This window comes from Phragmites australis, chromosome 4 (genome assembly GCF_958298935.1).
Source record: "Phragmites australis chromosome 4, lpPhrAust1.1, whole genome shotgun sequence".
Lineage (NCBI taxonomy): Eukaryota > Viridiplantae > Streptophyta > Magnoliopsida > Poales > Poaceae > Phragmites > Phragmites australis.
This window is the reverse complement of record NC_084924.1, coordinates 350,493-361,208: the sequence shown is the minus strand read 5'-3', so window position 1 is coordinate 361,208 and position 10,716 is coordinate 350,493. Positions and strand designations below refer to the sequence as shown.

General features: G+C 39.9%; 2 protein-coding genes and 1 long non-coding RNA gene across 3 annotated transcripts; all 3 read right to left on the bottom strand.

Moving 5' to 3' along the window:
- Nucleotides 1-594: 594 nt before the first annotated feature.
- LOC133914043 (uncharacterized) lies at nucleotides 595-1,100 on the bottom strand. Its single transcript, XR_009909161.1, has 3 exons — nucleotides 879-1,100; nucleotides 735-810; nucleotides 595-636 (listed from the first exon to the last, which is right to left on the bottom strand). It is a non-coding gene; the product is annotated as an uncharacterized LOC133914043 (long non-coding RNA).
- Nucleotides 1,101-3,559: 2,459 nt separating this feature from the next.
- On the bottom strand, nucleotides 3,560-4,825 carry LOC133913971 (uncharacterized). Its single transcript, XM_062357155.1, has one exon. It carries the CDS (start codon nucleotides 4,823-4,825, stop codon nucleotides 3,560-3,562), a length of 1,266 nt encoding a protein of 421 aa, XP_062213139.1.
- Nucleotides 4,826-5,622: 797 nt separating this feature from the next.
- LOC133913970 (uncharacterized) lies at nucleotides 5,623-10,471 on the bottom strand. Its single transcript, XM_062357154.1, has 8 exons — nucleotides 10,285-10,471; nucleotides 9,887-10,186; nucleotides 9,713-9,784; nucleotides 8,829-9,161; nucleotides 8,691-8,762; nucleotides 7,668-8,591; nucleotides 7,351-7,562; nucleotides 5,623-7,260 (listed from the first exon to the last, which is right to left on the bottom strand). The coding sequence occupies exons 1-8, from the start codon at nucleotides 10,469-10,471 to the stop codon at nucleotides 5,623-5,625; spliced, it is 3,738 nt and encodes a 1,245-aa protein (XP_062213138.1).
- Between the last annotated feature and the right edge of the window lie 245 nt (nucleotides 10,472-10,716).

The window sequence follows — 10,716 nt, the reverse complement described above, 5'->3', positions numbered from 1 at the left end:
TAGACCAATTCAAACATTAAATATGGCATATATCATTCCCTTTACACTCTCCTCGCCATACCTCAAAAGGGCTAACAAATCTGTTTCCTGTAACATGCTTATACTGAAGAAAATTTTGAATGTGATTCTTTGTCAAATATGAATTATGAGTTTTAGATTTGCTTCTTCTGGCTGCAAGGCTGCCTGTCCCTTTCATTAGTTTGCAAAGAGGGTGCTTTTAAGCAGTTCAATATGGCCCTGTCAATCCTAAAAAATAGCAAAGAAGCCAAAAGCAGTGGAGAGCTCATCCTTCTACCTCACACCAAGCGTGTAAAATTGCTGACAGCTGACAGGATTCTTCGTGCAATTTTTATACACGTACATAGATGTACTCCATATCCATTACATTGCATGAAAGCCACATATTTAAAAATAAAACAATGTGTAAACGGTACAATAGTCATAATAAGCAAAATAAACAGTACAATAGTCATAAGCAAAAATAATAGTACAACTTATTATATCTCATTCCGAAATAATACACTATCTAATACGTTTAACAAATTCTCGTACAACTTTAGGGATGTTATCTTTAGATTCATTCCCATTGTATTTCAGCAGGTCAACCAGAAACTTCTTCCTTAGTTCGTGCACATCCTGTCAACGCATTATATTTCATTGTAATTGTCAGAAGAAGTACATAACCAGATGGCCAATTGCTTAATGTAAACCACAATGCTGTTAAGAACACTCACAGTGCAAATCGGTGGTTGTAGTTGTTTACTATTCCACGCACGCATGAAGTTAATAACAAAAAAACCCGAGTCAAACCTGCAAAAAAAATTGTTACATCTACATGAATAATCTAATTGATAGAACCAATGTTGAAAAAAATTTACCAATCTTTTGTCTTTGGAACACAAATTGGTAGTATACGACGCCAATCACATATGTCGTCAATCCACGAGGGGTTTGCTACTTCCAGAGCTAGATTCAATTTATTGGAAATTTTAAGAGTTTTCAACAGATAAAAGCATATGGGTTCATGTCCTTTAAACCAATCCGGTATAGGCAGTGGGTCTAATATCGATACACTTCTAGCCACTATGTCGAATGCAAATAGTATAAAATGTCCGTGCTGACATATTGGCAATAGAATCTGCAAACAATAGTTACTACTATTAGGAGAAACTAAACCACGACACAGATAAACAACGAAACAAAACATACCAACTTAAACGTACCAACTTGCACTGTGAAATATTATACTCCATCCCAGGCCACGTATCAAACTTTTTTGCCAACAAATGGACATCAAGCTTCCTTCGATATTTCGGATGTCGTCCAAAGTCACACAACAACTGTGATAATAAAGAGAGCTTGTAAGATTATATACAAACAGAATTATTACATGAATATAATATATTGTACCCAGAACTGTAGGTCCATGTAGTGATATTGTTCGTCCATTAACAGGTTGATCTCGTCACAAGCGAACATCCTCACACCCATATTGAAACAATCCTTGTCCATAGGCTTTTGCACATCCATTATTTCTTGGACCTTTTTTAGGCTTAAGCTAATCGGTTGAGGCTTAGTGCTCCGAATCCATTCTTTCCTATGAAGCAAAATATTGCATTAGGTTCAATAATATATTAGAATAATGTATATATGCAATACATATTATATGGAATTAGATAGACGTACTCTAAAGTCTCAGCATGGTCTATAGACATGATAAATTTGCAAAGCTCGCCTACTAACTCAGATGCATTTGTCGGTATGATGGCAATAGGAAGAACATATAGTGACGATTGATCTTCAATTTGATGTGATGTCTTCGAAAATTTGCCACGCTTAGCAGGACTCTCTACAATCACAACATCATTTGAATTTTTTTCTTCTTTGCTGTCATGTTTGGAATATGAACACGCTTTCCTGGTGTTTAGATTCGAGTCCAACAAAATTGCTGCTAGTTTTAGTCTGAAATTCGTCATATCACACTACAAAATTGCAATTAAAATTAATCGGTTACCTGAATATAATATAATATTTAAACATGTCGCAAACCTTTATGATCATGCTTAAAATACCTGAGTCACACTACGAGATAGTGTATCTCCTGTCCAATACTTCATGAAGTTTAGCATGAATAAACCACAAGAGACACTACAGTATTGCAGAAACTTTATACAGTTACTTATTTAATTTAATCAAACAATGAAAGGTAATTATTTCAGCAAGCAACAATGCTTTAGTGTACCCGTCAGTCTGCATTGCATATGAGAATATCTCTATAATAGGCCATGTTCCAACCCTGAGGTCCTGCCACTTGTGGTCTTTAAGCTCTTTTAACTGTGATGTAATATTTATTTGTTTATCCAATCCACTTATCTGTTAAATATAAATTGTAGCATCATAGGTAATATAAAAAAAGTCTTCTTAAATTTAATGAAAATAAAGTATCAAACTTGTAAATTCTTACAGTAAGAGTGAGGTCGTTACGATCCATTGTAGGCCCTAGCGAGTCAAGGACATGTATCTCACATCTTTTGGCGTTCACAACTGCTAGATACCAATGGTATCGTGAGATATTAATTGGAATGAATACCTAAAGCAAACATTTGGCATAAGCATTAGATATAGATATGTTAATATATAAATATAAAATTGATAAATATAGTGTTGATTGTTACCATATCATGCTCCAGATAATTATCCACCCTTTTTTCGATGGTGTCATGTTAGATTCTGGAACCGATCATGAAACCGAAGAACACCATTCCAATACATGTGCGGGGGCGGCGGAGATGGAGATCGGGGCTGGCGACAGCTTTTTCATGTGCGGGGGTGGGTAGGATGGGGTGCGATAGCGGGGTTGGTTAATCTGTGTTGACCAATTTCTGTGGGTGGGATGGAGCCAGGTTGAGGCAGACAGAAAATACGACGTATTGGCGGTGGGGGGAGCTAGATGCGTTAGATTCGATCAAAACGGGTAGGATTGGGTGCTGGATACCAAACTCACGCGTGTTTTTTTTAACTACGGTGTCTAATATGTTTTTAAGTATCAAGAATAAAAATAAATAGTCACGCGCAATTTTTTATATCCACAGTTACTTATATATGGTTTTAGAGCATCAAAAATAAAAATAAACAATACATCAAATAATATATGGTTGAATAGATAGTCACGTGCAAATATAATATCACAAGTATTTTATCTTTGGAAACATCGAATGCCTAATGCTCTTGACAATTTTTCGTCCAAGGAGGGGATGTCGTCTTCACGTTCTTTCCTGTTATATTTCAGTAGATTTACCAAAAATTGCTTCCTTAGTTGACTGTCGTTCCCATCCTGCATGTGCATTTCATGTCAATAACAAGGATCCGTGCGAATTGTGCACCGTTGAGCGTTGGAGAAGACTTACTCTATGAATTGTAGGTTCTGGCCTTTTCTCCATTCTATGTGCGCTTGCACTCGAAAACGAAGAAACCAGAAGCGTTCCTACAGCACAATTAATTATTACATTTGCAATTCACAGACGAATCAATTATAGTGAGGTTAGAAGCAAGATACCGATCATGAAACCGAAGAACACCATTCCAATACATCTCTGTACACAATATTCTTGGTGCTTCTCCCTATGGCATCTATATCTGTATTTGGCTTAGCTAGAATCCGTGTTGACTGACGTGATACACCCCTCGATAATGCAACATACAACTGTCCATGAGAAAACACAGGCTCGGGTAGATAAATACCAACATTAGGAATGGTTTGTCCTTGAGCTTTGTTTATAGTCATTGCAAAGCTAAGGCGGATTGGAAATTGTTTCCTCCTGAATCTGAAAGGGAGTGAAATGTCCTCTGAGGGGGACAAAGGGATCCTAGGAATGAACACCCTCTTTCCATGATGTTGCCCGCCAACAATCTCTGCATCAATGGCATTACGTTGGCAAGCTCTAACCATTAGCCTTGTTCCATTGCAGAGACCGTTGTGAGGATCAAGATTCCGAAGCAGGATGACTGGACAGTTGCTTTTGAGTTTAAGCAAATGTGGTGGCAATCCATTTGGTGTGATTGAGTTCAGAAAGTCAATCGGATAGTTGTTTCGTGAATCATCGTCGACGGAGTCAAAGCTGTAGTATACCGTCTCCTTGCCTGGAAACCTATCTATCATAATTGCATTCAGCTCATCCACATGCTCATTCTTAGTTGAGAGGATAGCACGTGCACTCATGTAGTCCGCTGACGTAGAATTGTTCTGGAGATCTGGGAATACAAATTCAATGAGTTTGTCAATTGATTCTTCTGCAATACTGTAACCAACCACGATATCATTTGGGAGACGCACATAATCATCACCAATCGTCTCTTCTGTTCCGTTGCCAATCCTAAGGAGGTATTCGGAGAACCATGGATCAGACTGCGCCCTCATATTCCGGGTTAGCTGTATCTTACATATCTTCTCCCATATATAAGACCTTTGTAGTGTAGCATCAGTGATCTGTGCCCTCGTACCACGTGTCACCACTGGAAGGACCTGCCTAAAGTCTCCTCCAAATACCATGACCTTTCCACCAAAGAGCTGCGAGCATCCCATTATATCCTGGAGAGACCTATCGAGTGTTTCAACAGCTTGACGTTTGGTCATGGCAACTTCGTCCCAGATTATCAAGTGTGACCTGCGAAGCAACTCAGCGGTACCGCTCTGTTTGGTGAAATTACACATGTTGTTGTCGGAAAGCTTTATGGGGATCTTGAACCTGGAGTGGGCGGTGCGACCACCGGGCATGATGGACGCTGCAATACCAGACGTTGCAGTTGCAATGGCTATCAGACCCATCGAACGAACCTTTGCAAGCAATGCCTTGTACAAATATGTCTTTCCCGTGCCACCTGGACCATCAACAAAGAATACCTGGCTCTTAGAGTTGATTACGTGATCCATTATTTCATCAAACCCCGACCGCTGCTCTATGTTCAGTGTATTAATAAGATTCAGATGTTCTACGTCTACGCCCACCGACAATTCCTCTAATACTTCTCTCGATTGATCGCTATAATAATCAGCTGTATGAACAATATAATAATAAAATATTAACTGAACCGTTAGTTAACATAACAAAATATTTACAATACAGTGTAAGATAAATAAGCACTGACATAACTATAAGAGAACTGCCATTTTGTTATGGTTTATTCACATCACCATATTTTAGCAATATAATTGAGCCTAATTATTTGTATGGTAACCAAGGAAAATTGTTATATGTATTATGTAAATCATAATACTTTAGTCGACAAGTTAAGGTGTTATCTGCAAACCATAATTCATCATGGAGATCAACTATAACAAAATATTTACAATACAGTGTAAGATAAATAAGCACTGACATAACTATAAGAGAACTGCCATTTTGTTATGGTTTATTCACATCACCATATTTTAGCAATATAATTGAGCCTAATTATTTGTATGGTAACCAAGGAAAATTGTTATATGTATTATGTAAATCATAATACTTTAGTCGACAAGTTAAGGTGTTATCTGCAAACCATAATTCATCATGGAGATCAACTATAATGTATTTACCAATAAATCATGACTATTGACAAAATAAGCGAAAAAAACGTAAAACACTACGCAAGGACATCACCTGAGTCGTCAACCTCCGGAAGACCATAATTCCTTACATCCTTGCCCATTGAATGAACCACGTTTCTAATATCCCTAAGCACCAGTTGCTCAACCATTGCTACATCATTGTGTGTACGACGATAATCTTGGGACATTGCTTCAAAATGATTTTCCCATAAGCCACGGATATTTGTCGCCTCGCAGAATACAATAATTATCGCAAACAACCTTCTCAGTGCACAAGGCATGTGGAATGTAGTAGACTCAGCCAAGCATTCATCGAGGGATCTATCAGTCTCTACGAGCCCTATCATCTCGCACGCATCTCTGAAGGTGGAACAGGTTTTCCCATGTACAGTACGAAGGTTCTCATATGAAGTTGCACCTCTCACATGGTTGAGGAGCACACGTAAATAGTACCTCTCCCCTTCAGCAGGGTTTGCATACACAATTCTCCCAACCTGCGGCCTCTTTACCCTTGCCTGCCAGCGCTTATCGGACTTGATCCACCGGAAGTGCTCCGGGAACTCTTTGTATAACAATTTACGTGCCTTGCTATCCACCAGGTTCATCTTGAAATACTCAGTAAGCATCGACCTCTTAGATTTCTCCCGGTTCACCACATCATTCAGGTTATCAGTAGCTCTGTATGACACAAGTTGCATGTTTGGCAGATGTAGTTGAAGTTGCAAAACAGAAGGAGATACGGCATACAAAGGGAAACCAAATATCCGATACACGGCCTCGGGGGGAGTTATGAATCTTGCATCCCTGTATTGTCGAATCTCGTTGATTACTGTACCATTTTGATCTGGTGGATCGACTGAGAAGGATGCACGGTCATGACCTTTATAGACATATTTGTATAGGTACTTAACTGCCTTGATGCTTGAGCAAACTTCGACATTAATATGGCAGTTATACCGCATAAGCAGTGTGGGGTTGTACGGAACCACCCATCTATTATCCAATACAGCACCCCTGGTCGCCACTCGACGGCCATCTTCCCTTCTCCTATATATAGGATAAGAGTCTTTTCCTTGCTGTGTAGCCGAACAGAATTGTCGAGGATAACGAAAACGGCAATGTCCGTCTATCATGCAGGGGCATTTTTTGTTCAGAGCACCACATGGTCCATGTAGCATGTGCTTGATAACCAGATCATGCAATACAGGGTATTTGACAGGATCAGGAATCTCTGCTGAAATAACCTTGTCGTAATCATCAGGACTGCTTAACTTACTGTTAGGGACCATAATCAATAAGAAGTGCTCATGTGGCAAACCCCTCTTCTGAAACTCTGTAACATGTGCATATGATGCGACCTCACCCAAGTGACTCTTCTTGATCAAAAAATCGTGTAAATCACGCAGCTTAGCCCGGTATACTCTCGCAACCAATTCTGGTCTATCTTGTGGTGTCTGGCCCGGTAATAGTTGCCTTGTTATCTCCTCCCAATGTGGATTACAGGTCATTGTGACAAAGTAATCAGGCTTACCAAACCGGGTCACTAAAACCATTGCGTCAAGGAATCGTGCTTGCACGTCTCGATCTCCTCCAGGAAAAGTCCGCGGGAGAACAATTCTTAGACCAACCTCAGAAGCACGCGCTTCACCAGCAACAATTGTATCTATAATGCCCTGTCCAGTATTATAATAAGCAACACATCAGACAAAAGGATGACACGTGTTAATGATGCAATCTCAAATAAATAGGATGACATGTAATACCTGGTACAAATCTGCACGTATGAGAGCTTGATTCTCTGGTTTCGAATACCAATCGAGCCTCATAGACTCTATCTTTATGTATATATCTACAACCCACTGTTGGAAAAGACGGCGCCCATGTAACAGTATGTTAAATTCCCCAAGCCTGATCTGCAACTTGAAACAATAATATTCCCTAGCACTGACATGTTTGCTAGACTCGCTACAACCATCTGCAAAAAAAAACATAAACTCAATACCATAGTCACAAGGGGCTTAGAAAAATAGTTGTTCATGCAAAATTTTAAATTTGGGAAGGTAGGAAATAGCCTGCGGACCTTCCTCGTCACTGTTGTCATCATCATTGTTATCATAATTGTTTGGCCAATCTACTGGGTCAGGGCCTTCATAAAGCATCTTACGTTGCCATCCTGTTTCTCCACCAGGGAAAAACAAAGGATAGGCCAACGGATCGTAGCACCCATGGTATGCCCGAATATACCGAGGTTTGTCGGCTTTTCCATACACTATAACACTTCTATCGAAACATTTTTGTGGATCATTCCCTTCCATCCAGATAGCAGCAACTTGTGAAGCTGTGGGGGCATTGTACCTTCGCTGGTCCAATGCAATATCCGTGTTCAGCTCAATCCTATAATCATGGAGGTTAGGAGCAGAACCAACATTCTGAAAGGTCTGCACATAGGGGTTGTGCTCTAGTATCCTCCGAATCTTCCGGATCAAATTGATATCAAGACCAGGAGACCTCTTAGCTCTGTGTTCCATTGTCTCATCAGTGTCATAGAAGTATAGCTGCAGGTGTCGTGGACCCTTCCCACAAGGTACCAGCTGGTCCAAACGGTGATATAGCTGACCATGTGCACGGAATGTATATATACCAGTTCCTGCAGCAGTGCTGACTCGACGATCAAGTGTAACACCAAGACTTGTAAAGGAGAAATGAGAATTGAAATATCGTATGTGTTGTCTGAAGTATTTTGCATCGTCATCATCAAGGCTCGTATACAATCGTCGCAACTCATCCGGTACATCTGGAATGAAGATTTTAACCTTCCCTTTCCTACAACAAAAAGCAAGTCCCTCATATTGGAACCGTTTGGCTCCACAATACGGGCAGTTTTTGGCTTCCCTTAAAACATGATGCTTCTTTGGAAGATTTTGGTAGATGCGGTCAGACGGATCATAACCTTGCATACCCACACTATCAGGACCTTCCACCACGTATGATTCAAAAACAACATCTGCACAAATACCAATATATTTATATGGAAAGGTTACATAATGAATCAGATAAACCAACATATATGTGATGGGACTGTAGATTGCATTGATGTTTTTACCTTGTCCACGAAATAACCTCCATTCTTCATCATCGAAATCATCGAGAACATCCTGGACTGCCTCGAGTTTCTCTATGGGTCGAAAGAAGTAGTGTGAGAACACATCAAAATAGAGTACACTGATGGATAATGTGTTACCTTCATCCGACGAATGTAGTTCCAGTGGTTCAAAAATAAGCGAATCACATAGTTCGTTATCAGGATCTGGTCGAATATCAGCATGATCCAAAGGATCAAGCGTTCCAATTGTGATGTGCGTAGTATTTGATTCCACTTCTTGATCATTTTCCACGAGTGCACCAGAGTTTTTATGTTGGCGGCTAATACGCAGGCTGTGTAAGTATTCCGCTCTACGTTCGTCTGATAATTTCGCGTACCATTGTCGACCCTTTTGACGTTTACGGTCTGACTCAAGATCAGAACCCCGATGGTCACTGCTCGTGAAACTTTCAATGCCACTACCAGCTGTAACTGTCAAATAATACAATCAAATTAGTTAACCTATTAAATATATGATAGATGATTTGTGGTGAAACTAAATCGAGTAATTAAACCATCACCGTACATGTGGGATTCATCGGTTCACATGAAGAAGGTTCTCGATCATTAAGACCGAACACTTCATATTTCTTTTTCTGGCGGGCTAAACGCTTCTTCTCTAAGTATTCAACCTTCTTATCCGCAGACATTTGGGCATACCACGACCCATGATGAGGAGATGGATGAGCGTGATCTACGACACTTGCATCTAGTTTGTTTTCTGTGGACATCACAAGTTATAACCAGATCGAGTGTGAACACATGTTTTTTAATTAGTTCACGCAATATACGGCATGTTATTATACCTTTAATCAGAGTGTTTGTCGTGTCTCTAAACGGAGTACGTACTACACACGACGTGTGATGTAACTGAGTGACAGTGGATTTTCCGGATCCAATTTGGTCGATGTCCAATGCTGCAATCGAACCATATGAATTATGAATTTTTGACCGTTGGTAGTTATCATTTCGGCGCAGCCAACAAGTATCATCGCCAGGAGCAACATTTTCCCTGTTCCATGCGGTGCAAGATTGCCCACATACACTTGGAATGCCTGCAGACACATCACAACAAAAAAAATGTGGTATGCTTCAGTAGATCATCTAGAAAAACAGAGGTGTTGATGAAAAACCAAATAATGACTTCATGGAATTACCAGGTGTTGTCGAGATAGGATTCGATGTTTCACGGCAATCTGCAGTGAGAATTGTTGAACCATCTTTCTTATTCTTACGCCGCTCGCGATTCTTTCTGAGTAATTCTTCTTTCTTTTCTGCAGACATTTGCGCGTACCGCTCCCTTTCTCTCCGCCTCTTACGTTCTTTAGGATCTATGAGCGCTGGCTGTGTAGTGGATGTCTTGGATCCACCACCTGAGATGTATATGTTGGGGCCATCCAATGAACAAATGAAACATGTAAGTACTGCTTTAAACAGTGAACACTGCACACAATGTACTGCAAGTTAATGGAATTACCATGTGTTACTGAAAGTGAAGTCGACTCTTGATGGCATTCAACACTAAGAAGTGTCACATCATCCTTTTTTTGCTTACAAGATTCCCGCTTCATTTCAAGCAACTCATCTTTCTTATCTAAAGTAATTTGCGCATACCTGTCCCTTTCCCTCTCACGCTTAATTTCAAGCAACTCATCTTTCTTATGTACATCTATTTGCATAATCCGATCCCTTCTCCTTTCACTCTTTATTTTAAGGAACTCTTCTTTCCTATCTTTAGACATTTGTGCGTACCGTTCCCTTTCCCTTTGCCTCTTACGTTCTTTGGCATCTGCGAGAGATGGTTGCGCACTGGACGATGAAGACCCACCCACACCGTTAATGTCGGATCCTTCTAATAAAAACCCAACAATATATTTGGTCAGTAGTTTACATATGAACTTCACAAATTATATCGAAAAAGCAACCACTTAAGAGAGCTATTTTTCAACATCACTTGTAATACCGATGATAGTCATGTCATTAAACG